A 27883-nucleotide genomic window follows, 5' to 3' on the forward strand; every position below is an offset into this window, starting at 1 on the left:
ATCAAAGGATGCAACCTAACAAGAGACAAACCAGGAAAATTACGACTAAAATACTGGGTGGGAAAAACCACAGGGACACAGAATACAAATTTTAAACAAAGGAAGGCAAAGGTGAGCAACGCAAGCAACAAGGAAATAGGAGGAAATATGAACATGGAGAAACACGAGAAGGAATACGAGTTCATATCTACTCAACAGTATGGATAAATAAAAGTATCATCAGCAACTTTGTTGCTTACAGTTTGCTAGTGATGTGTTGATCTCCCCTTTTGCCTACAGAACTGCTTTAATTCTCCATGCCACAGATTCAACAAGGTACTGGAAACAAGTTCGCGTTGCACAGTTGCAGATTTTGAGTTCTGGTCACCTTGGAGGCCATTTGGGTACAGTGAACACTCAGTTTGAGTTTGAGATGATTTGAGCTCTGTGCTGTGTTATCCTGCTGGAAGCAGCCATTAGAAGATGGTTACACTGTGGTCATAAAAAGATGGACATGTTTCATGTTGTTTACACCAAATGCTGATCCCACATTCCAAATGTCACAATAGAAACTGAGACTCATCAGACTGGGCAACATTTTTCTTTCCAAATGTTCTGTACTTCTGTCTTATAGACTATAGCCTCAGTGTCCAAAGGTGGTTTATCATTTGTTCCTATCAGCTCAAAGCTGTCTGGCCATTCTCCTCTGACTTCTGGCATCAACAGAAATCTGGCACTCACCTAATATATTTTTCTTTTTCCCTGATCATTCTCTAAACTCTAGAGACGGTTGAATGAGAAAATCCAAGTAGATAAGCAGTTTCTGAAATATTCAATCCAGCCCGTCTGTTACCAACAACCACGACACCTTCAAAGTCACTTAAATCCCTTTCTTCTTCATTCTGGTGCTTTGATCTCTAGCAGGTTGTCCTGATCATGTCTACATGCCTAAATGCATGTTATTGGTTGATTAGATGTTTGCATTGATGAGCAGGTGTACCCAGTGAAACTGCTAGTAAATTGTATGCACTCTATGACCAGAGTTACACTAAAGGAAAATCTGTCTATAGACATAAAGATCATATGTCAATAGAGAGTCTTAATAGGCATCAAACAAACTGTAGCTTTTAATCATTAATAAAGTCATATCCTCATTTATGAACACAGGCTCGAAGGTGAAACCTGTTTAACCTCAAATAAAGGCAAGGCAAATTTATTTGTATAGCACAATTCAACAACAAGGTGATTCAAAGTGCTTTACAGAGACATTAGAAACAAAAACAAATAAAAAGTATGATTTAAAATTGATTAAAACAAGCAAACAAACAAACTAACTAAACACACACATTTCACACCTGTTCGCGCGATCTGAACCCTTATCGTAAGGGGAGCTACCAGTCCTTCTGTGGACGAGCTACTTTCTATTTTAAATTCCCTGAATTTAAAATACTCTCTAGACCCAGTCTAGACCCAGCTGGGGAGCTACCCAAAGCTCTAACCCACTTAACAAACAAACAAACAAACAAACAAACAAACAAACAAACAAAACAATATGTAAAATCAAAACAGATAAAATCAGAACAGTAGATAAAATCAGTAGTTAATGTAAGTTTTGAAATAAAAGACTGTTTGAAAATGTGTTTTAATATGCACGACTTTCATATGTAATACCATTTTGTTTATGATTTTACTTTTTCTTCCTCTTTTCCATTATTTTCCTGGAATTGCATTTTTTTTGGAAATTGAAAAATAAATAAATAAAGTACTTTCATCTTGCGCCTGAGATGGATGAGACGGGCTGAAAACGCAGTTTGATTCAAATATCATCGTTATTATCTACCCTGTGAAAAAGGACTCTCTGCTACTGCTGCTCATGCTTTTGCCCGAAGACTTGCTGGAGTAAAAGCAACCTGACTAATTCCACCTCTTGACTGAGGTGAGAATCCCTCTTGACCAAACACCATGGCTCCAGCCCCTCGGGAGCAAAAAGAAAGATGTCTGAGTGTGCATGTTATCAAGTGAGTTGTTATCAGTACCACTGATAGCTAGAGAGACTTCCGTGGTATACAAGCAGAGCAGATGCTCACTGGCCCTGGAACACAAGCCATATCTGTCCGTGTGTTGTTGGGAGCATTTGCAATTCATGTCTTTCGGAGCATGCTATATTCCCTCTGGCCACTGAAGCAATAGGGTGTCACATCATCTGTAGAACTGCAGCTATGTAGTAAAACATGTCAAACACGATTCAGTCTTTGTCGCTGTTTGCGTCACAGTCCTTATTTTCATGTGAACAGATGCTAAAAAGATAAGCAGATAATCTAGCGTGAGGATGGAGTGACCCGTCAACCCCCATCATAATTCTTTTATTACAATCCATGTAATAATTAAGCATGTCAGCGCCTGAGCTAAGTTTAAAAAGACGGAGCAGGATTGTACTATTTTAAACTAATAATCCATGCTGATAAATCACCCTTTAAAAAAAGGGAAAAGCATCCTGACAGATTAAAACCAACCACTTTAATTAATCTCTGGCTTCTTTATCTGTCCACTTGTTCGCCGCTCTTTCGTAATGGAAATCTTCCCCACCGCTGCTCTATTCTTATTCTCTCACACTGTAAATACTACAGTAATTCCTCTTACTCTGTCATACTCCACAACTATGAGTTTGTCCACAATCATGAGAAGCTTCAGCAGCAGGAGGAAGAGGAGGGGGGCGGGGAGGGCCGGAGAATGAGACGCACGCCATTGGCCAAGAGTCAGAAAGAACTTTAACAGGATTGGCTGTAAGCCTGGGAGCTGGCAACAGAGTTCCCTCCTTATTCCAGAGAACATCAGTGAGCAGTGGAGTGGGACTTGCGGTGTGTGAGATGCACACAATACACTTTTGTTTGTTTTTGATCTTTCATTTGGACTCAGAGAGGAAACAGAAGATTAGAGGACAAATAATCTCTTTCTGGAACTTTCTGAGAAGGATTTAAAGTAAGTTCTGACATTGCCCTCCCTTTTCTGTCTGTCACTCCTCTGTATTGATAACAGTAGCTGTAGGACAGTGGCTTATCTTTCTGTGGACTTGGCAGTGGAGCTAAAGTCACACACGTGCGATTGTAATATGACATCAGAGCAAATACTGATACAGTGTGACAGCGGTTACAGTAAACACTCACACCATCATCACCAGCTCATCACTACAGCTAATCAAATACTAGAAGCCATCTGCATGTGTGTGCAAGTAAGTGCGTGCGGTTGGTTTATGTGTAAATGCACATGCGCTGGACTTAGATTCAGTGTGTTGGAAGAATGCATAGAAAGCAGGCTTGTGCTTTAGGGGAGGGACCGGTGCAGTGCGACTTCACAGTCACCAACCTCATCAGCAAACTTGTCACTGCAATGCTTCGCATTGACAGAGGAGCTCAAGGACTCCCCTCCCAAAATCTCCTGGTGTGACTTTCAGGCTGCGGGGTGGTTGTGGCGGTAGTCGGCTATAAATAGGCCTGCTCCAAATTGTGCTGCAGTCACACATAAATTCAGGGTGGGGGAAGAAAGAACACAGTCATTGCTTCTTCTTCTTCTTTTTTTTTTTGTTAGATTTTTTGTTTAAGAAAACTTTGTTCCTTCCAGAATATGATTGATAATACACACTGCAGGATAACCTGTTACCCATCTTTCATCTCTTTATCATAACATCAACAGCCTTATGAAAGGGAAAAGAATGAGAGAAAGGTAAACAAACAGTGTTTCCTGGGAGTCTGTCTCCCAGTGTGGACTGACTCAGTTAATGCACAGGGTGTGAAAAGTGTCAGTTAGTAATGTTAAACTGTCATATGCTTTGCTCTTTTGATTTCCATAGACGTGATTATCAAATTTCCAGTCAAACCAGCTCGCCAGATTGTTAAACAGGTGTGTTAGAGCCCATACAAGAAGCTGGGCTTTGTCTCGGGATAATGTGTGCTCGCTTGTGTGAACACAGGAAAAGTTTCAAAAGTTAGATCATATTCACACAGCGTTACACTTTCATTGGATCCAGGAGGCTTTAATGCGGCTCCAGATGACCAGCTAACAAACATGTGGACCTGTTTATGTGTTGCACCTCACAGATGGAGACTGTGATTCATGACATGACCGTGACCACTGTTGTGATGTCACGGTGACTCTTCAGCACACCTTATTTGTGAAGCCAGTTAAAAGTTGTGGAAAGGATGACACTTCTTGTCTCCTTTGTAGTTTCTAAGTGGTGCGATTTTTTAATACCTTCCTGTCTGTTTAAGATCCTTGTTTTTATCGTGCTGAACACAGTGAGCCCTGTGTTGTACCTGACCTCTACTATGCAAATATAGTAGAGTGCTGCACTCCACCTCCACATGGATTAATCAGCGAGATGCAAGCGACACACTAAGCCCATTGTTTCACCTGTGCAGCACCTGAGTGCGTCGATAGTGGCTGAAACCGCAAGCTTAGACTCTGACCTACATGAAGGAGTGTTTGTGCTCTTTTCCACTTTGCAGAGATCAGAACAAGTCAGATTAGGATGAATAATGAATAACTGTGCTCACTAGACAATGACTGCATTAAAACCACCAACATGAAAATGTTTAATCTTACGAGCCTCTTTCTTTATCCCTGGTGTTATGTTGAGCTGGGTCTCTTTTCTGAATGAGTGCTGCTGCTGCCCAGTGTGAATGCAGAGTAATGAGCTTGGCTCAGTGCACTGTGTGTGTAGTGTGCAGGGACAAGAGGCATCTGCACTGCTGCTGATGTCTTTTGTATCAGTCTTGTAATGAAGGTCTCTGCAGGTGTTGGCGAACTGTCCGCACACACTGCATGTGGACAGCCGTGATGATGCTTAAGACCTTAACTTAGAGTGACAATGTCAACTCCAGTGTTTATCAGACTTTGTTGTTCTCGGATGGCTCAATTAGCATGAGAGGCTTTGAGTTAAATAGCGATGTAAGTCTTGTGGGTTTTCAGAAGTGAGGGGTCAGGGGTCAAGCAATAGCGGAGTACCGCAGTGTTTGTGCCAGTAAAGTCAAATGTCACAGGCTTCCCTGAGCCATTCTTGGCTGTTTATGAGTGGGAGTTAATGGAAAATTATATCATTTGCTTCCCAAAGCATATTCATTATTGTAATAATGGCAGTGTTTATTTTCTTCTGTTCTACTGGCATGTAAGAGCATGCTAAAGTCCTCCAAAGCTCTCAAGCAAAAGCACTGCAATATGCATACGTACTCGCTGACACGCACGCACAAGAACATATAAGCAGGCAAAGCCAACAGCATTTAAGTGCCTTTTTATTGGAAACTGTTTTCTCATAACCATAAGCAGGAAAATCTCTGCGTACTCTGGATGTTAGGAGTCATTTTGGGACTATCCTTTTTTTTTTTTTGCGGAGCTTGCAGATAGTTAAAGTCAGGTCATGATCTCTCGCCTTAGTTGTGAGATCACCAGCAAAGAAATAAACTCTCAGCAATTAATGTTACATCTGTTTTCCATTTCAAGGTGACATGACACACGCTTTTTGAGTCATGAATTGTTTGCTGCTTATTCAGAGGGTGTTTCTCTGACTCCAGATGTTTGGCAACATTGTAGCGATTCCAGTACAAAGCGCGCTGTCTGATATTAAGTCCAAGGACAAATGTGACATGTAATAACGATATCCCTTGGCGTGTAAAGACTTAGACAGACACGTGTTTAACAGTGTCGACAGAAACTTACAAGAAGATCGATTCTCCACCATTCGACCTCAATGAAGCTAATAAAAAAACCACGAGCATTCAGCACAGCTGGAAAGCAGCAAAAGAACCGCGACATAAAGTCTTACTAATAAACCACACTGTAATGACCAGCAGTAGGGCAGATTTAGTCTTTAATTGAAGTCATGTACACAGACATTAGCAGATGACATTTCTTGAGGATCTCTGCCTCTGCAGCTTTTGTGTGTGATGACTTTGCTGCGTTAAACAGGAAGAATGACCTTTGAGGGACACGAGAGAGGAGAAGAAGAGAGAAGCATCTGGGGCCTGCAGCTTACTTGTACTTCCCTTTCCCTTTGTCACTCTGGAAGTCCTGCCATTGTGCTTGTTGGCTTTTCTTTTTTTTAAAATAAAGTTTAAGAGCTTAAACTACTTTTATAGAAACACAACTAGGGATTTGGGAACTGCCCAGGGACTTAATTGTGGAGAGAATGGGGGTGGTGGGGGTTGGATGGGCTTGATAATGTCTCTAGAGGGTGGTGGTATGTGCTCGTTATGTTTTGGTCATCTCCTTCACAGCACATCCCCGTGCTTTATTTAACAAATACAAAATACTTTGTTTTCCTCAACCTCGGAAAACTTTCCGTAAACAAATGTTGACATTTTCCAGTGTTTGGACTGGGTCACAGCGATGCTGCTCCTGGTCCAGGAGACCAGAAAGGCTTTGTGCTACTGGAGACTTGAATAGTGTTTTCTTTGAAACTCGACTCGTTTTTTGTTGTTATTCCACATTGGGTTGCTGTGTCACACACAGACACACACATACACAGAGAGTCTACGTCCAAGATTAACAGTGAAACGAGAGCGTTCAGCATTTAATGATCGTTCCAGTCCCACCACAACGTCTCCAGCACAGTCAAACAACTGGATTGAGTTCCACTGTAACATGTCAAATCGTTTCTCACTGAGAACTGATTGCACTGCTTGGAGTGAGCACAACCCACAGAGTAATTGGAGTTAAGTGCCTTTGACAGCTAGTGTTTGTACAAGGAAGGGATGAATAAACATCAAGGGTGGCAAATGGATTACTTGACTTTTTTTTTGTCTGGCAAGAAAACACAAAATGACCCCCTTTAGCTCATGATAACTAGCCTCCACCCACAGCTAAATTATATCTAGTATATGAGCAGCTTATCAGTAGAGATGGCCTGCCAGTTGGCTAGCGAGTTTATAATTGGTCATTTGGTCAGGTGTTGTGGAGTATTTGTGAGGTCATGACCCTGATAGAAATCCTGCTTGGTCCAGGACGTTATGAACAGAGTGATATCTGCTTGCCACGATTTGCTTATCCTGCTGCAGCATTTAGCACTGTCTTCACTAAGCACAGCTGTCTATTTAAACTGGCTAAGCTCCGCCAAACTGTGTTGGGAACAGTCCAATCATGTTGCAGGACAGAGTAATCTTGTTTTCACTGGGTTCATACGGTTGGTGCGTTGAATTCTGCCTCTCCTGCATTAACAGCATGGTATGCTACAATAACACTTGTTATCCAACATTTTCCCACCCATGGAACTTTGGGAATAATGCCCCATGCATTCATGAACTCTCAAGTAGCCTGCCTCTTCAGAAGAAAAGTGACAGGAAATAACACGAGTGTTCAATTTTCAGGTTTTGCAAAGTTATAAAAAATTCAGAGATAAATTGCGTGTGTGTTGTTTGCTGGTTTCTACTTTTAAACTGTCCATATAAACACTCATCCAGTATTTACATTTGTACTTATTATACATGTTTATCGTTTTAATGGTTGAGTTAAAATGTTTGCTCTGCAGATGGCTTTGCTTTAGGCTTATGTAAGATCATCTATAACTGTTCAATATTGACATTCATAAAAACTCTTACCATCCATGAGAATATAATTTGTCTTTGGGCGTGGCTTATGGGTAACTAAACAAAACAGAGAGAAAATGAGGCTTTCTCCCCCAAGGCTCTTTCCTTATTCTGGGGAGTGCTTCCTGTTGATACAGCAGGCTGGGGTCAGCAGTGAAAGTAATCTTGTAATTTCTCTGAGGCCATTCACATTGCTAGGATCTTCCTGTTATATTAGCTTCTTGGGAACTATAACTTGCGTCACAATGATGCATTTTCCTCACTAATCATGTGGAGAATGTTTCCACGTAGAAGTGAAAGGTTAGTGTGACAGCTTTCTTCTTCTGTTTCGCATCATCGTGACATCCAGTGGGCTGAGCTTTTTGATTTATGTTGCTGTTGACGCGCTCATTGCAAATATGTGTATTAATATCCATCTATCTGATGTGATGTCACAAGTGGTGGCTGACTTGTCCAACAGGGGGTTTTGTTAGTTTAAACGGAGAAAAAACATTTATCTGTTTTGTTAGTGACATGTGTTAGCCAGCTGAAGCACAGAAGAAGGATTTATGCACTCAGATCAATCGATCTCACTTTGTAGAGCACTGGGAAATATTTACTGGAGATGAAAAAGTAGACTTCTCTGCTCTGTACTGAACTCAGTGTCAACTATATGGACAAAAGCTTTGGGCCAGACCTTTTAATCTTTGAAATCAGGTGTTTTCATTTCCATTGCTGCAGGTCAAGCACCTAACAATGCAGTATGCAGTATAGTTATTTTAGAGAGCTCACTTAATTTGAGTGTGGTACTGTAATAGGAAGCCACAGCCGCAACAAGTCAGATTATGAAAGTCTTTGCACAATCTATATATGACCTCGGCAAGTGGGTGATGTTGTTGGCAGCATTAATACTTGTGCATTATAATACATTGTATGTTAATTAGCTTGTGGTTGTGTCCTGCTGTTTTTTTATATGGATACAAACTGATTAAAAGCTGGGACTTCATTTTCTGCCTGTGTCCCCAACCTTTGTTGTCAGCAGCTTTTTTCAGAGCCATCTTCATATATCGTCTCGTGCCCATTCTGATTTTGAACTCTTGCTGATATCTGTTAGTTCTTTTATCTAGGCTGTTATTAAAATCCTTTATATTGAGGCAATGATTTTTATGCTGTCATTGATAAATCTGTGGTGAAAAAGTAGCTGGAAGTGCACAGGAGGAGTCAACAGTACTGAACAGGCCACTCACAGTGGTTTTACAGACTGTGCCAATGCGATGTATAGTTTGGGGAGGTGCACATTAGCCGTAGGTTACATTGTAAAGTTTCAGTGGGGTTACTTACAGCGTGTAAATGCCTTGTAATGTAGGTGTAGGCAGTCTAGTACTTAACTTAGTGTGTTTTGAGTTACATATTTTTATTGCAAGGGTACCGAGGAACTCAATGTGGTACTCATGTATGCAACATACAGCAAGCTACTCACTTAACCCTCATTTACTCTGGTGAGTGAGTAATTGGATCAGAAAATGCCAGCTATCAGCTCTGTCACAGATAATCAACTCATGTGAAACTTCTTCTTCCCATGCGGCTGGCTAAAACAGGAGGGTCTTCACTAATCTGTTCTCTCTTTCTCCCTCTATGGTGGCGGGAGGCTGGAGAATATTTCAGCTAATTTTGGACATGAGACAGAGTAGACCTTGGACAGATTCATGCTCAGATCCTCACCTACAGGACATTTAGAAACGCTAACATAATATAGAGGTCTCCGGATGCAGTTGAAACCCACGAACAGGCCAACACCACAGTCCTTACTTTCTTAATCAAGTTGGGAATCACTCAGTAAGTCACAGTCTTGCTAGCACAGTGCAATAGTAAAGCCCCAATAAAACTCTCCGTCATTTACAGATATCTGTATGCATCATCGCACTCTTATCTATCCTCATCCTATCCTTATTCTAATAGTCCCTCACACAGATCTGAGATTGCACTAAAATGAAATGTTCCTATTCGAACAACACAGGCTCTCATGCAAAGTAAAAAACGACATTGTTTATCGGCAGTTTTTCTCTTGGTTCAAATGCTTTCTGTCCTAAAATGTCACTCATGCTTTGCTTTCTCACTCCCACTCTCCTTTCTTTCCCCACCATATTTGGTGGAACAGGGTTTAATGCCATGAGACCGTTTAAGGATGCTGGATCACAGGTCTCAGAGAGACCTAAATGAATTTCACATCTCATAACATGTTGTCTTATAGCATAAAGGTGGGTCACTTATGTAGTCGCAGAGTTTTGAACAGTGAGTTGTGCCAAAAAGTATTCACATAGTGCTTTGATGCCTGCAGAGGTCAGGCCAGGTGTTTATGACATGTCTATGAAAATGAGCTTTTCTAACTCTTCTGGTCTTGTGTATCTGTACGATTAGCTTGCTATGCCCCTTTTAAATGGTTAAAAAGAGAATTCAGGGGATTGTGATCAGTCTCTTGTCCTGTTTCACTTTGAAACACCGAAAATGACTTACAGTGTTAATTAATGGTAAATGTTTTCTCTTGACGAACCAGTTGTGTAAGCATATCTGCTGGAAAGTATTTGGGTTTATAGCTGACCGTTATTACGTAGACAATATGGCAACATTTCTCTGTGGTTTTTGGTGCTGCTTCAAATTGGCAAATCTGATTATCACGGGAGGTTTGTTGGGAAAAAAAAGAGCCCTGCTCTGTATTTCTACCACTGGAAATGTTTTTATAAAAATAAGATTACAGATATGTAATCAGCTTTCTGGCTCTCCTGATATAATCCGAGGCTAGACTAAGCCTCAGAGGGTGGGTCTTCTTTACATAACATGACAAGAAATCAGAAACACGAAATCATAGTGAGAGCAGCAGAATTTTGCTGCTCTCATTGGTTTGCCAGCTATGATTAACCCATGGTGACCTTAACACAGCGTTCCCATGGGAGGAAACTCCTCCAGTATACAGAAGCCATAATTTTTCTGAACCATAGTTCAGGACAGCTCAGCTGATTAGAATCACTTATTTGTACAATGGTACCACAGAATGCAATTACTTGGAGTAAAGTTTGTAAGAGATTATATTTCCTCCTGATATGAAAGGTTTTGTTGCATATAATGTTCGATATAGAATGCTAGATAATGGTAGATTAAATCAACAAGGGGTGCCATGAATAAGATGCAGAAGAGGACTTGTAGATTAAAGGAAGACTCAAAAAACACATAGGATCGAAATGGGAAAAATATCATATCTATACTGATATGGACTGGGTAATGTGTGAGGAACAATGAAAATGATAAACCTACCGACGGCTGACTTTAAAGACACCCTGAAATCATGCAGCTGGCTAATCCATTTGGCCAAAACTTAATTGCAGCAACTCATAATGGTACTTAGCAGTTTGTACGGCCCCCACATGCTTGTATGCAGGGCCTGACAACGTCAGGTGATGTCTTGGAGATGTTCTCTCAGATCTGGACTAGGGCATCCCTTCCTTCTGGACAGTCTGAGGTGCAGCCTGGCGGCGTTCTTGGTAGCATTATATGGATTTAGGTCAGGCGAGTATGCTCCTACCTGCATATTGAGGTTGGGTGCTGTGGTGCGCCAGGAGGACCCCAGGAAATATCCTGTCTCAGAGTGACGCTGAAAAACTAGTTCATGCATTTATTACTTCCAGGCTGGACTACTGTAATTCATTATTATCAGGATGTCCAAAAAAACTCGCTGAAAAGCCTTCAACTAATCCAAAATGCTGCAGCAAAAGTCCTGACAGGGACTAGAAAGAGAGAGCATATTTCTCCTGTTTTGGCTTCCCTTCATTGGCTTCCTGTTAAATCCAGAATTGAATTCAAAATCCTGCTCCTCACATACAAGGTCTTAAATAATCAGGCCCCATCATATCTTAATGACCTTGTAGTACCATATCACCCTATTAGAGCACTTCGCTTTCACACTGCAGGCCTACTTGCTGTTCCTAGAGTATTTAAAAGTAGAATGGGAGGCAGAGCCTTCAGTTTTCAGGCCCCTCTTCTGTGGAACCAGCTTCCAGTTTGGATTCGGGAGACAGACACTATCTCTACTTTTAAGATTAGGCTTAAAACTTTCCTTTTTGCTAAAGCATATAGTTAGGGCTGGACCAGGTGACCCTGAATCCTCCCTTAGTTATGCTGCAATAGACGTAGGCTGCCGGGGGATTCCCATGATGCATTGAGTTTTTCCTTTCCAATCACCTTTCTCACTCACTATGTGTTAATAGACCTCTCTGCATTGAATCATACCTGTTATTAACCTCTGTCTCTCTTCCACAGCATGTCTTTTATCCTGTCTTCCTTCTCTCACCCCAACCGGTCGCAGCAGATGGCCGCCCCTCCCTGAGCCTGGTTCTGCCGGAGGTTTCTTCCTGTTAAAAGGGAGTTTTTCCTTCCCACTGTCGCCAAAGTGCTTGCTCATAGGGGGTCATATGATTGTTGGGTTTTTCTCTGTATCTATGAAGCGCCTTGAGGCGACTTTTGTTGTGATTTGGCGCTATATAAATAAAATTGAATTGAATTGAAATTGAATTGGATCTTCTGCATCAGTGTAGGGTCTGAGAACAGGTCCAAGGATTTCACCCCAATAACTAATGGGAGTCAGGGTGCCGTTGCATAGCCTGTAGAGGTCTGTGCATCCCTCCATGGACATGTCTCTCCAGACCATCACTGATCCACTACCAAACCAGTCATGCTGAATAATGTCACAGGCAGCATAATGGTTTTCACGGCTTCATCAGACTCTTTCACATTTGTCATATGTGCCCAGGGTGAACCTGCCAGGAGTGGACCTGCAATTCTGGTATTCTATGGTAAATTCCAATTGGGCTCTGGTGCCAGGCAATGAGCACAGTGCTGACTAGAGGACATCAGGCCCTCAGGGTGCCCTCATTAAGTCTTTTTCTGATTGTCTGGTCAGAGACATTAACACCAGTGGTATCCCGGAGATAATCTTCTAGGGCTCTGGTAATGCTCATCCTGTTCCTCCTTGCACAGATGGGTTAAGGACCTTCTACATGCGTGTCCAGCTCTCCGAGAGTAACTGCCTGGAATCTCGTTCATGCTCTTGAGACTGTGCTGGGAGACACAGCAAACCTTACAGCAACAGCATGTATTGATGTGCCATCCTACCTACCTGTCCTACCTCTTTAGTATGGCGTTATTTTTGTGCCACTATTCTGAGCGCATGTAAAAAAAAAATTGAGCGCACGTAAAAAAAAAATTTGCAGGTGCAAGTGTTGCATTTTGAGGAGAAATTTATTTTGAGCAAAGAAAAGCTAAATTTGAGTGAACAAAATTCATTGCTGCGTGCAAAAATGTATTTCCGTGTTTGCTAGCAACCCCTGTCGCTCAGTATTTGCACTTACGCGCAATGTGCTGCTTGCGCTCTCAACATTTCTGCCTGTGCTCGCTCAACTCTTTCTGTACACCGTTATATTTGTGCCACAAAACCAGCCAATCACAGACTTGGATGCAAAAAAATCGGATTGGCTTTTTTGGTCTCCAGTCAGCTCGAAATGACGAAACGCAATATCCCAGAATCCATTTCATCCAAAACTCAAACGAGGCAGTGGCGAGGAACACAGAGTGGCAGAGTTTGAAATATTACTTATTCTGGGTCACAAAATAAACTTTTAAGATATTTTCATGCGAGAATGTTGCTGTGTAAACTTCTAATATCTGCTCGATTTATCAATTGATGTACACTGTCTTTTTGGTATATATGTATGATTTGTATCACTTTCATGTTTCCCTCTCACCACATATCCAAACCGATATCATGAGCAGCAGCTTTTACAGCTGTGGCTCCAGCAAACATCAGCTGATACTAGAAAGTAATATTAAATAAATTCTAACAACAGCTGATCAAGCTTAAACGTGCTGCTGTTGTTTAACGCGACATCCGCTGGTTTCCTCTTTCTGGCGCAAAGTGGGCGATAAACAAACAAGAGAGACGATCAGCTGATCATTGATCAGTTTCATGATTAAAGTAGCAACAGGAGAGGGAGGGAGGGAGAGAGAATGAGAGAAGAAGAAGCAGCTGTGCAACATAAAGACAGAATAACTCCAGCTTTGTGTCTTTTTCATTCTCGCTGAAGTTCGGGACGAATCGCATTCCTTTTCACCTCAATACGGATGTATTGTAATTGGTCCAGCCCAGAGTTGATCATGACCAATTGGCTAATCCACCACCTTTCATTGTTTATACCGTTACAAAAACAAACAAACAAACATAAAAATGAAAAATCACCATTGGCCCACCGGGCAAATGTCCGGTATGCTCCAGCTATGCGGTCAGCTGGTGGGTAACAGGCATCTCCGAAAACGTTAGAGCACTTATGCAAATATGTGATGTCTTGATAAATCGAGCGGATATTCAAAGTTTACACAGCACCATTCTCGCATGAAAATATCTTAAAAGTTTATTTTGTGACCAGAAAGAGCAATATTTCAAACTCCGCCACTCTGTGTACCTCGCCACTGCCTCGTTTGAGTTTTGGACGAAATGGATTCTGGGATATTGCGTTTCGTCATTTCGAGCTGATTGGAGACCAAAACAGCCAATCAGATTTCTGTGATTGGCTGGTTTTGTGGCACAAATATAACGGTGTACAGAAAGAGTTGAGCGCGCACGGGCAGAAATGTTGAGAGCACAAGCAACACATTGCGAGCGAGCGCAAATACAAATACTGAGCGACAGGGGCTGCTATTGTGTGTGTGTATGGATAATAGCAAACACTGAAATACATTTTTGCACGCAGCAATGAATTTTGTTCACTCAAATTTAGCTTTTTTCCGCTCAAAATAAATTTCTCCTCAAAATGCAACACTTGCACCTGCAAATTGTTTTTACGTGCGCTCATTTTTTTTTACGTGCGCTCAGAATAGTGGCACAAAAATAACGCCATACTTTAGGTCCCAGATATCCTGTCATGCTACCAGTAGAGACACTGAGCCTAGGCAAATGCAAAAAACAGTCGGAAAAAAATGAGGAGGGAAAAAATGTCAGTGGCCTTAACCTATAAACCCATTCCTGTTTTGGGGTTTGTCTCATTGTTGCCCCTCTAGTGAACCTGTTGTTAATATAATTAACACAAAAGCAGTTGTAACTGATTAAGAACCTCTTCTGATACATAATTGTCCAGATAAGTTTAACTGACTTCCTGCTATACTCTGATTTTAAGGTTTTTCTTCCCAGGAGACCTGGTTAAACCGAAAAGTCCACAGGGTAAAATAAATGTAGCTGCAGTAGTGTGGTGGTAGACTGCTCCCCCTAGTTCTCAATCTAATTTTGAGCATGAACAAGAATAAGTTAGTGAGCTAGTCCATTTAGTCTTATGTATTTAAGCATGAAAAGTTTAAAATGCATTTTAAAATCGACTGGGAACCAATGTAAAGACTAAGATGCAAGCTTGCTTGCTAGAATCTATTAGGGTTGTGGCTGCATAATTTCATATTGCTTATAAACAAAGAAAAATGATCATATTAGATTTACAGGTGTTGTATATTTTAACTTTCTTTTAGTGTTACATCTGGCTCTAGACAAAAGTCATTGCTCGATATGAGCGTTAAGCTGTAAAAGCATTTTATTTCATCAGAGTTTAATTTATGACTGGACCAAATAACAAACAAGTTAATTAAATATTGGGAAATGCTCCTGTCATAAGCAGTGTTGGCCAACAAAGGTTTTCCAGTTTAATGTAAACTGAGGGTATATGATTGCAATAAAGCATGACAACATAACCAAATGTATTTCTGCCGGGGCGATTGTGGCTCAAGAGTTGGGAGTTCGCCTTGTAATCGGAAGGTTGCCAGTTTGAGCCCCGGCTTGGACAGTCCCGGTCGTTGTGTCCTTGGGTGAGACACTTCACCCGTTGCCTTCTGGTGGTGGTCAGAGGGCCCGGTGGTGCCAGTGTCCGGTAGCCTCGTCTCTGACAGTGCGCCCCAGGGTGGCTGTGGCTACCATGTAGCTTGCCATCACCAGTGTGTGAGTGGATGACTGGATATGTAAAGCGCTTTGGTGTCCTTAGGGACTAGTAAAGCGCTATACAAATACAGGCCATTTACCATTTTTGCATGAGGTCAGGGTCAGAATCAGCAAACAAATGTTTCTCCCCAGCCTTACAAAATAAAGGAGCAGATTGGATCACTGTCTTCCTTAAATTATGTAAATAGTAATGAGCACTGACGTAACATGTAGAGATGGCTGGGGTGATAATATTTCCTACGATGGCATTTTCCTTTTACACTCTTACTGTCCTACTTTTACTATTTTTACCCAACTTAATTGTTTACTTTTCTTTTACTTTTTATTTCAACTGTTAGTTATTTGTTGTTTATTGTAAATGCTGTAACACAATGATCTAGCTATCTAGGTACTGTAGCTTTTCAAAGTGTTCTCTACAGCAGCGGTCCCCAACCTTTTTTTTTTTTGCCACGGACCGGTTTATGTCTGACAATATTTTCACGGACTGGCCTTAAGGTGTCCATAAAACCAGTACCAGTACAAAAAAAGATTTATTCATTACACATGGGAAAAGACCCAGGGAAATCGAGTTAGCAATAAACACAACAAAAAAATAACAATAAAAACCGATAAAAACCCTGAAAACTATAAATTTCACACCCGAGCCTCAACTCTCGCAGCCCAGTACCAAACCAGTCCATGGCCCGGGGGTGCTCTACAGAAACTGATGTAGCCATTGAAAGTATTCCTGTGTAAAATGAAATTTAAAATGACCTCATTCAGTTATGATAGCTTGGTCACTTGAGGATTAAAGGCATTTAATGTATTATTTATCACCTGTAGGCCTAACTTGCATCTAGATACACAGTTAACTCCAAATATTTCTGAATGTTTGCTCGCTAGCTAGTTAGCTAACAAAAGCACTTTCCCCTTCAAAGCTAAGCTGTTGTAAACCACATGAAGAGCAAGGCTTCTCCCTGCAGACACAAATGATGAAACGCATATCACCAAACTCGAGGTAAAAACTATAGTTTGAATTTTAAATGCTCACAATTATGTGTAAAAATTGTAGGTAGTGTATCTATACAGGCTTTTAGTATATCAGTTTATGGAAACATATGCTAACTCAGTATATAACTGCAGTATATAAGGCAAAAATAGAGTTTTTACAACTCTAACAAGCTTGAATGTGCTTTTTGTTGTGTGCTCTGTCAGGATGATCCACACTGTGTCAATAATGTTGAGGTCTAGACTCTGGGGAAACCAAACCATGACTAACACTGTTCCATTGTGTGTTTTTCTATCAAGGTATTAAAATGTACCATCCCCACCCCACATTAGAAAACCCATAACAGGAAAAAAAAATCCTAAATGACATATTCTGTCTGAATAAGCTCAAGTATACATCTGAAAATCAATGATTATCTCCAAACCATTACATGGAACTACAATAGTCAGTCTCTATACAGGTGGTAGGATCTTTAATAAGAACTACAGACATGGACAATAACAGTTCATCATTGAATCCTTCAGAATACACTGTTTGCAGATGATATATGAAATAGGCCTCTCTATTGTAGAAGTTTCCGTTCCCTATCACCACCCCTTTTCATTAGTGCAGCCACACACGCTGATTTCATTCCCAGCTGAGTGAAAATGTCTGCCTGTAGGGGCCCAATCACCATTATTTCTGATATTACTCTAATGCTCCTTCTCAGTCTAGACCTCAATATAACAAAATCCACAAGGGCACTTAAAGTCTGCCACTTTTGTTTACTTGTATCTTGTTTGCTTGCTTTATGGCAATTTTGACCTGAAGCGTTGGAGTGTGCAGAAGACCAGCACTAACACTGCTTAAATTAAGGATCAAATCAAGAAATTACCAACTAAATGTAATATTTTATATTTTAAAAAGTTTTTCATTTGTACTACAGATAGAAAAAAACAAACAACAAAAACCCACAAGCCTAGGCACTCGGCAGAGCTGTGTTCATTCAGCTGGAATAAAAATTGCCTGTTAAAATATTGTGGGGCAGAAAAGGTGCAACACTAACACTGCAGAAATTCGCACGAGATAAAGCTACTGAGCCAAGAGAAATACCATGAAAAGCCTCAGGTGGAAATGCTTTAATGTGCTTTGACACATTTGTTTTCCCCCTGAAGTGTGTATTCGTGCATATGTGTGTGTGGAACAGTTTGTGTATCGCACGTCTGATAAGAAGACTGTCGACTGTGATGTTTACAATAACCGACAATCCATTTAAAGGTTCTTCTAGTTAATTGTATGACTTAATAAAATAATTACATTAAAGTACAACAACTTGCAGTTCAAGTTTAAAATCAACTGTATGTGATTATGAAAGGCTACTTCCAAAATCTTTCTCATATTTAGCTTGCAGAATTTTACCCACGAGCTCTTGTGAAAGCATGGAGTTGTCAGGCTAGCCGGGTCATTACATGGAAAGAAACCAGCAGACGCGGGTTCGTGACCTTGCTTCATTTCTTTGTCCTGCTGGTCATCAGCGTGCATATCGAATCACATCTGATGAAAGAGATGCAAGTTGCAATAGAGCCCCACCACTGTGTGTCTGCTGCTTTTTACTGGCCTGGACCGACAGGAGTGACTCATCACCAGCTCTGCAGGGCCTTCTAATGCCTGGGGTCGATGATGTCATCAGGGCTAGTACCATGTGTTTAGGGGGGACATTGGATAGCAGACTTTGTCTTTAGTGTGCAAGGGTATCACAGCTCAGGGAAAAACCACAAATATTTACAACTCTGCAATTTGATATTAGCGGAAATAGAAGAAAAACCTGTTCTAGAAGCAGCATATAGTGAATATATATCGCTGCTTCGTATTCAAAAAGCATATTGTTTTGCAGCATGTCTTATAATATCATTAAGTTTTGTCATTTTAAATTTTATACAGAGTAGAAGGCAAAAAATAAATCTTGGTTCTCTGGGAGCCTCTGCTGGAAGTTTAAAGCAAAACACTTCTTCCATGCATCTGCAGTATAGGACGTATCCGACAATAAAATAGATAGAAATATATACACATTTATATGCAGAATCTGCAATGATTTTTTTTGCATAAATGTAATATTATACTATGCTGTTAATGACACTAAATCATTATCAGCCCAGCATAATTTCATATGTATATATTTTGGCCACCAGGGGTCAGCAAAGCAAGCCACAAACACAACATCAGCACTTAAAGTATACATCAAGAAGTTTCTGGTAAACTGCAACTAACAAATGAAGACAAGGGGGCAGCAATGGAACAGCAAAGCTGCTTATCAGCAGAAAGTGTTTTATAGATGCACCAATGAAAACCAAAACGACACAAAACAAAACACAAAGACTGCTCAAATGCCTGTCTGACCAAATGAGCCACGGGTGCAAAGTGGGAGTGGTCAGTTGTTCCAAAGGTTTTTTTTTTTTTTTAGCTAAGGAGCTTTTAAGTTGGGTACAGCGAATCAGAAGAAGGCCCTGATCTGAGACCCCGAGAACCTGGCTTGGAGAATAGGGGTGGAGGAGTTTGATTATGTAGGTGGAGGCCTCAAAACTAAGAACCAAGGAGATGAAAGCATAGGAAAGCATCTCCAATTCACTTTTTAATACAGCAGTCCTGAGATCATCAATACCTTGTAAAGAGAGAAAAAACGAGTTCTACTGTATTATACTGTAATCTCCAGCTACATTTGTCTCAAATAGGATGAGATACATTTTATTTGATCCAAGTTTACAGCATGCAAACACAATACAACATTTTGTAAATACAGTACAAGAAGATAATACTGTCATGTGGCAGTAGCACACAAGGGCTTTCTCTGTGCATCATTCCTGACAACAGCTGCCCTCTGAGGCTGTATGCGAGGCTGATGAAAACTGAACCAAGCAGTGAAAGTGCACAAAAGTGCACCGTTCAGTGACTGGTGCATTTATCAGAACATTCACTCACAAATTTTGATAAAAGACCATTAAATTGCTGAGAGTAATGGGAAATTTTATTTAAACAATTATTAAGTCATATACATAATATACTAATGGGGTACACCACTGGCTTTGTATTGTGCTTACATTAAGCTAATGGACCTGCGATAGGGAACACGTAAAAAATAAGTCAAGCCAATAGACTCTAAGCTATCCCATTAGTTCCCAACAGTCTCCAAAATTGTTTGACTGTAGCTCTGCAGTTTTACTCAGCATTATCTTCCAATAGACACCACTTACCTGGTAATGGTCTCAGGCTTTAGAAAGCTCCCCTCTGAGACCCAGAACATTTTCTGCTCTTTTCACAAGAATTGCAGTGCAGTGGATAAACTGAACCTAATGAGCAAAATCCTGTATGAGGGGAGGAGGGGGATCAGCCCTCTGATTAGAGTGGTTTAATGAGACAATTAGTGCTGTATTAACTATGATAAATTGGAGAAGTTGCCAGAAGCGAGAGGTTAGATATGAAAGGTAAAAGGGTTTGAAAACTGTCATGAATTCAAGGACTTCTTAAACTGAAGAGGTGGTCTTTGGTGAAAATGGAAGATTGACAGCAGCTGCAGCAGTTAAAACTGTAAAGTTATATAAATTTACAGCACACAACCTTCCACACTGTATATTCCAACTCATGGTTTATAACCGTCTTTAAGGCAGTTTGTGAGATAAATGGACTACTAATGCTTATAATGCTTTTCTACTGTTTTAATAGAAAGAGCTTTCTTACTACAAAGCAAGCACTTTCTTATGCACTTATGCAAGCATTCCCGCACTCACATGGGTGCATCAGGGGCAACTCAGGGTTCAGTATCTTGCCCAAATAGTTACTTTTTTATTAAGTAACTATTTGGTGTAGTATGAATAGCAGTGGGGGAGGTCTGTATCAATAGAAAGAACCTGTAAAAATCATGAACATGTAGTTCTAAGTTCAAAATCTATGCACTTCTTCACACTTTTTAAATCCTTTCACTGCGTTTGCTCTAATCAATGGACTCTTTTTTTATCGGTTTACTGGACACAAATCTTCCACCTTTAATTTTCAAGGTTTTCCATCCACATTTGAAATCTGGAGGGCGTGGTGGTGGTGGTGATTGCATCAGTAATGGAAAGGTTTAGCCATTGTTTAGAGTTAAGCAATAAAACAAAATGATTGGTTAGGGTGAGAAAAAATGATCGTTTGAGATAAAACACAACAGTTGCCACTTTTTTCATAGCCAGTGTGACATGTATGTGTGTGTCTGTCCATTAAATTATGGGTCTGCCTGTATACCTGCTATTAAAATACATTCATTTCAAAGTTGTGCAAAAACGAAACATATTTATTATTTTTTCATGACTATTTCATGCTTTGCTATAAGACCAGGTTGTATTTTAGTGCTTTACTAGGAAAGATCTCAGTGACTCTAAAGTTGGTCTTCAAATGATCTCGGAAATGTATTGTCTTTTTTTAAGTGTTTAACGATTTTTAAAAATATAACACCAATCAATTTTTTTTTTAGCGGTGAGCGATCCAATACCTGTGTCTGAATTGCCTAAAATTGAAGGAAATTCAATCAGATGGCACTTTGTTGTCACGGCGCAGCTGAATATCAAATTGTTTTCGAAATACTCCCACATGTGACGACCTCAATTTCACTACACAACAAGAAAACAGTGTAGTGTCTGAGTCACGCCTGGGTCTGTCAGACAATAGGTGGAATATAAGACAATTATTTTTAAGGAGGCTTGAGGGGTGGTAGCCAATTTACATTTCAGGTAAAATGTTGTTGTATTTTCACGGTCGACTTGCTGTGGAATTGTTTCGAGCTGCCGCAAAGACTTCATCACTGTCAACAGAGCGCTGCAATAATGAATAGAGGAAATTTGTGCTGTTCTGCCAGATATGGCTTTATTACAGACGATTTCCATTCGTCCGTGCTTGACAGTGAATTGGAGCTTTGCATAAGATAAAGTGTATATTTCTGAAGTAGAGAATAAGGACTGTCACAATCCCTCCTGAAGTGACAGCACACATCTATCATTTGTGTGTTGTGTTCCAAGGGCGGCTGTTTGCAAATCTACAGTGGCATGCCTTTGAGTATAAGTGAGTGTTTGTTTGTGTGTGTGTGTGTGTGCCCTTCAGTGGTTTGGTTAGCTGACGTATGTGATGAATGGCAGTAAATGGCTGCCCTTAGTTTAAAGGACAAGACAAGGTCAGGCAAATAAAGGCGTCGGCATCGCTGTTTCCTTACAAGTTCAGCCTCATCTTTTCTGCTTTTACTGTCATAACTAACAATCAGAGCACCACTTGGAGGAGCCACTGCCTTGTTTCAGCTTATGTTTTAGTCAGTGAGTGGGGAGACAGCTGCTTTCTGCTCAGCACTGAGAAGCCAGGTTTCTTCTTCTACTTCTTTTTAAAAAAAATCAGTTTATTCCTCCGTGCGAGAGCTCATCTTACTTCAAAAGGGGTTGAACAGTGATCTTAAAGCAGCAATCAGTGACCAAAATCAAATGACTAAATCAACGGGATAATATTTGTTTTGCCATCTTCAGATAAGTGGAGGAACTACATGAGGTGGGAAAAAAAAGCCCTCTTCTGTCAGTGGCTGAGAAATGAGACCCATAATTGGATGGCATGTGGGGAGCTTTTAGTGCGCATCAAACACGTTTCCTTGCCTATTCACCCAGCAAACACTTTAATGTACCTCATAATGGTTTGTAATTTATTTTAATTTGAAGAGTCTAATATGAAGCTTTGCAACAGCTTTGACTGATTTGTTTACGGATTTGTCCCACTTCAGCGTTTCCCATCTAAGGTTGAATATTAATATTTTATATATGACTTCCCAGCGGCTTGTCGACAAAATATTAGCTTGACAAATTGTACAAAAAGACTGCCTAGACTGACTAATAGAGTCTAGGCAGATCAGCCTACAAAGAGAATAAAAGCGACTGGCTATTTCAACAAAAGCCGCAGTGTCTGCTCATCTCAGCTGATTGAACGGCTACAATAAAAGGCTGAGCTACTTTTGAGGGATTATTCAATAACCGGTTGTGAGCTCTCAACAAGAAAAAAAAAAAAGACACATTTCAAACAGCAGTTAAAATTTAGAGCATATTAGACAGTCGTGACCTTCTACTACTGAGTTGGGTGTGGGGAGGGGGGCCATACAGTACCTCATCGTATTTTTGCTCTCTCGCCTAATGTGATTATACAGGATAAACTCTCATTGCTCTCCTAAAGGTGGCAGGAAGTTAATTGAAAAAGCCAACAGAGGATGTATCAAAGAGACACGGGAAGAAATTGGCACCAGCAGAGGGCAGTTCTCATGTCTGGATTTGGGGATGTGTAAGTCTAATCGTGCCTTGTGTAACTAATGCTTGAGCTCAGACAGAAATCAGCCCCCTGTGGTCGCGGTGCAGGCACATGCTCTGCTGCGCTGATCCAGCACATGCACTCAGACACACAAGCAAGAAGGACCCTTTGTCTTCAAAACAAAAATAACAAAAGGATTTGTTTTAATGCACAAACTCTGGTGCTGCTGACTCGTATGTCTGTGAGAGATCAGTAAGACAAGTAAATTGTCGGGGAGGTGTTGCTGTTTCAAGAAGAGAGTGTGCCATTGTTATTATTATTTTTTTGACTCTTTATTTAGACTTTCTGTCAGGAGTGCACACATGCATGACCAATCCTTATAGCACAGTTCAGATAACTGTAATTATTGTCTGCACTTTTAATTGAGAATTTACATGCTGGTATTCTTCTCATCCACTTAGTGTAGCTCCCAGCAGCATGTTATAACAAGGTGAATAATAATAGCTGGCTGAGATGTAGAGTGCGATGCCGTTTATCCTTCTATTTCTCTCTCTGTGTATTTGTAGCTGAGCCATGTCTCCTGTTGATTCAGTTTTTGTTAAATTAGCCCAGTGCTTTCAAGGCTGAAATTCTTCTGATTATTTTGAGGAATCATCAGATTTGGGCTCCCGGCCAGGACCAGAGAGACTTCGAGAGATGGCGAGGGAAGAGAAGTCTGCTTCATTCTCCTTAAGAGCTTCTTCCCCTTAAAAGCCAAAACAGTGTGGCTGTTTTCAACTTGTGTGTGCGTGTGTGTGTTGTCATGGCAAAATAAATACTTTGAAAGATGTACAGATGTCATGTATTTGTGCACATATTTTTTTATGATTACTGGATGGATGGATTGGCTGACTCATGAGCGCTGCACAATGTCCATATTGCACATGATACAACCTCTCGTGTTTATACAACTTCAGCAGCAAGGTGGGCTTAACGTCACGTGAGAAAGCTCTACAGAAATCCAGGTTAAAATTCCCAAATTCACCTCAACTAATCCTGTAGCTATCTATTTCAACATTAAAGCCCCTTCCAAGAAGTCCAGAATTCCCTTGTATGAACATAATTCTAGTGTACATATTTCATGCACACGTTGCTCAAGAGCTGTCGACCGTATTGAACATGATGCAGCCACTGCTTGCTAGGGAGTTGTGTATTGCCCAACTGCCTGGAGGTGGTTCCTGGGATGTTACTGGTTGTCACTGGGTGAAATTGGTTGCAAACTACGCCCTGCACCCAAATCCTTCTACTAATTACTTTGGTTGCTAGAAGATGGCTACAGTTTCTTGTATTTTCTTACCACTGCAAAAAATTCTCTCACTGCAAAAAATTCTCTCAAAAGTCTCTGACAAGTTCAAATCTCAGCGTCCTTGACCTCAAGGTCAAGGTAAGAGGTCAAGTTTTCTGAAAATGTTATGAATGAAATAACTCAAGAACAAAGCAAAGTGGGATTTTGAAATTGATAGCATAGGTGTGTCTGAGGGGGGGGGCACTGGTGGTTCCCAGTATATTTTATATTTGTCTGCAAACACTTGCTAACTATTAGACGAGTGGCAGTAATACTTGAAAACGTGACTTCAAAGTAAAAGTTGAGTCTTTTGAAACTTGTTGAGTCAAAACCTTTACTTTGAAGGCAAACCTTCCTCATGTCCACGTCGTTTTGGACTTTTCACTGTAACAAAACAATGTTTGTAGACACGTCTGTCACTTCCATTCAAACTGTGATTACAGCAATATACTAACTATCAAAGCAGTCACAAGGAGGTTTTTGGGGGCGGGGTGAGGAGTACATGTTTTACCATAGGTAGTTAATGACCAGGGTGTTGATGACCAGCCCGAAGCCCTGTATGACTGGCACTGTAGCCACTCACAACCTGTCAGCGAATACACATTTTCCCCTCACAACTGGTGGTTACAAGACCGATTTCTAAGCCTCTGTTGCTGTGACTCTGCAGATGCATTTAGCTAAGCAAGCTAGCTGGCAATGACTCTCCATTAAAATCCATTAAAAAAGAAACAAACAAAACCCCAAACAAGTTTCTCCACTCAATCTCCATAAACCAATGGATGATGTCACTGTTGCTATCTCCATTTTTAAATACAGGCCCACTTTACATTCTTGCCACACACTCTTTTACATTTGTTATATGAAGTATTTTTTTATGGTGTGTAAGCACAAAAATAACACAGCTGGTGTGTGTTTGTGCAATAATGGGAAAATCTGGTCCTGGAGACACCTGCTGTTGCGGCGACTACCCCAAAGGCCATTTTGAGCTCTTTGGCAGGTATTTATATGTCTGTCTGTGGATCGGTTTTGTCAGATGATGGTATCTCGACTCTTCAGGTTACAATTATGAAACTTTACAGAATGTTTTTACCAATTTGTCTGTCAGAGTTTTTCCAGCATTGTCAGTCTGGTAGCATTGAGCTGCACTGACTGATAAATAGCTGCATAGTGTTGCCAAACTGCAACGTAACCAAATTCAAAATAATTGACAGGGTTTTCCAGACGGGCACTGGTAGAACATGCAGACAGCATAATCACAGGCCCTTGCATTGTCACGAAAGAGGTGACTGTAGAGGAAAAGTAAAATAAGGGATTCAAACAAATATTTATTTGCATCTTTGTTGTAACAATAAAGTTTATTCATTCATGGCACTTTAAAACTAAAGCTAAATCAGAAAACACTGAAGCAAAACAGTTGAAATGCATGACCTGTAGTAAATGTGGGGAAGTGTATGGGTTCATAACAGTTAACAAATGAACAAATAGTTGATCATGAGCGTTCGGCATAGGTCAAGGCTGTGGTTTGCCCTGAGGTTGTGTTGTGCTCTGCATGCACTATTATCTGCCTTGTGTGCCTTACATTACATTGTTGTGTGTTTGTTACATCGTTTGAATGCAACTTGTCTGTGAAAATGTCTGAGTATTATCATTGTGTGTAAATTTTAGGTCCCTGTGCATGCTTAGTGAAGAACATGTTTACCCTATGTTCATGATGATGATGAGTACTAAGATTCTCTTCTCTTCTCTTCTCTTCTCTTCTCTTCTCTTCTCTTCTCTTCGGAGACTAATCAATAAAGTCTGTCCAGCCCTTCTGTTTTTCTGTCTGTGGTGATTAATTGACCATCCTGTCACTCCACATGTTTTTAGTGGACATGCGCCTGGTCTGACGGACCAGACAGAAGGATAATGTCTGACCTTTTTGGCTGATCTCTCACTTAGAGTACATCCAGTGTTTCTGCTGAGTCCTGTCAGGCAGGGACAGAATGGAGTTGCTGTTGTACCTGGGCTCGTGGGCCATGGAAACAAAGGATTATATAGTAAATAAGAAGTGATGTGAAGGTATATAGGTTGCTTTATATGGCTGATAAAAATTCATTGCTTGGCTGGGTACCACTCATGCGGAACACAGACGGAAGAAGTTGCTGTTGGAGAAATCCACATATGGATTCGCACTAGCCTTGACAGAAATATAGGCAGAACCGCAGGAGAGAGTGAAACGAGGAATTCTGAATTGTCTGATTACTTTCTTGATGCTTCTCGCAGGTGCATAAAAACAAGAGATGACAAGAATGCTAACACTCAAATAGACTATTTATCTATGCAGCAAACAGACCATACCAATTAGATTATTCATTTCTTTGAAGCTACACCGGATTTTGTGCATGTGTCAAAAAACTTTAGGCTCTGGGAACGGTTCTGGACATCCATTTAAACACAGTTGGTCCTATCTGTGTGTGTGTGTGTGTGTGGCAGAGAGAGAAAGAAAGTGAAGAAGAGAGAGAATGAGACAGGTGTAGGCTCTGGGTTATTAGGCCAGGTAAACAGAAAAGGGTTGTGCAACTCTGGCTGATAATTCACTGACCTTTACATTTTACACTCTAATGCATCCTATTAGGCCAGTGGATCCCAGCATGCCTCCTTTCTTACCAACACACTCGGGGCATTATGTTCCCCATTTACCACGCACACATACATGCACATGTATACACATGTGCATGTTGTCTGGGAGATCAAAGCTTTCATATTCTGAAACCACAAAGCTGCCAGGAGGTGGAAGAGCCTCAGCCTGTCAAATTACTGCTTTCTTACCTGAAAATAATAAGTAGCACATTTTAGAAACTCCACACTCAGCGTATAAATTCTTTAAATATTTATCTGTTTTTTTCCATTTGGTTTAATCTTCACAAAGAACAAGCAGAACTTTGGATTTTTTTATACCACTTTATATCACCAGTTTGATAATGACATTAGGTTAATACAAATGTGTGAAATGGGTACAAATAATACTTATATCTTTTTTTATTTCTTTTTGTTTTGTTAGCCCACTTTTTGATTAACTCTGACTGACTGAGCCCTGCCAGAGGTGGCCCGCACCATGCAAAAGGATGACCGGTCCGGGGACGACAGCCAGCGAGACAGCGTGAGTGAACACCAGCTTTGCAATTTTTGCAGTTTTATTGATTTTTTTCCCTTTTTACATGCATTTACATCTCAGTATTCTCTGTTTTCTCTCTTCATAAGCCAAAAAAATTCTGTTGTACAAGTTCAGTGTCTTGAAATACATTTTTAATCTTTGTTTTAAATCCATTTCTTGGTCTATAATTCTTATTTGTTTGAAAAGCCAAACGTGTTCAGGAAGTAGTTTTTGGTTAATGGAGGGATTTGTAATTTGTGCACTTGTACACCACAGAATTTGTTTAATTTCACTGCCACAGTGTATGCACAGCCTAGCCATCGCTAAAGTTGACCGAGGCTGGGCTATTGGGATTTTGAATGTTGGTATATGTGTCGGAGTTGTTGCTGCAGGTTTGCATCCATGCGAGCACCATCTCTGCTTGTTCTTGGTGCAGATCTGACTGGACAGAGGTATCGAGGTGCTTGAGCCTGTACTTTTGCTATTCTCACAGCAGCACACTGCCCTGCAGCTGTTTCAGCAGGACACTGCACGCCCACACACTGCCAGATCCTTGCTGGATGAGAAGCATAATCAGAGACTTCTTTAGCCAGCATTTAGTCCTGAT

General features: G+C 40.7%; 1 protein-coding gene across 1 annotated transcript in view; it reads left to right on the forward strand.

The window, feature by feature from the left end:
- The first annotated feature begins 2809 nt into the window (after positions 1-2809).
- The window catches only part of LOC120745457 (cAMP-specific 3',5'-cyclic phosphodiesterase 4D-like), a 201795-nt gene continuing 176721 nt past the window's right edge, over positions 2810-27883 (forward strand). The window contains exons 1-2 of the mRNA XM_040050328.1: positions 2810-2958; positions 27184-27282. Of these exons, the coding sequence (XP_039906262.1) occupies positions 27238-27282 (45 nt within the window). The 5' untranslated portion in view covers positions 2810-2958; positions 27184-27237. The remainder of the gene's footprint in view (positions 2959-27183; positions 27283-27883) is intronic.

Source organism: Simochromis diagramma, unplaced genomic scaffold (genome assembly GCF_900408965.1).
Source record: "Simochromis diagramma unplaced genomic scaffold, fSimDia1.1 OVJJ01000131.1, whole genome shotgun sequence".
NCBI classification, from domain to species: domain Eukaryota; kingdom Metazoa; phylum Chordata; class Actinopteri; order Cichliformes; family Cichlidae; genus Simochromis; species Simochromis diagramma.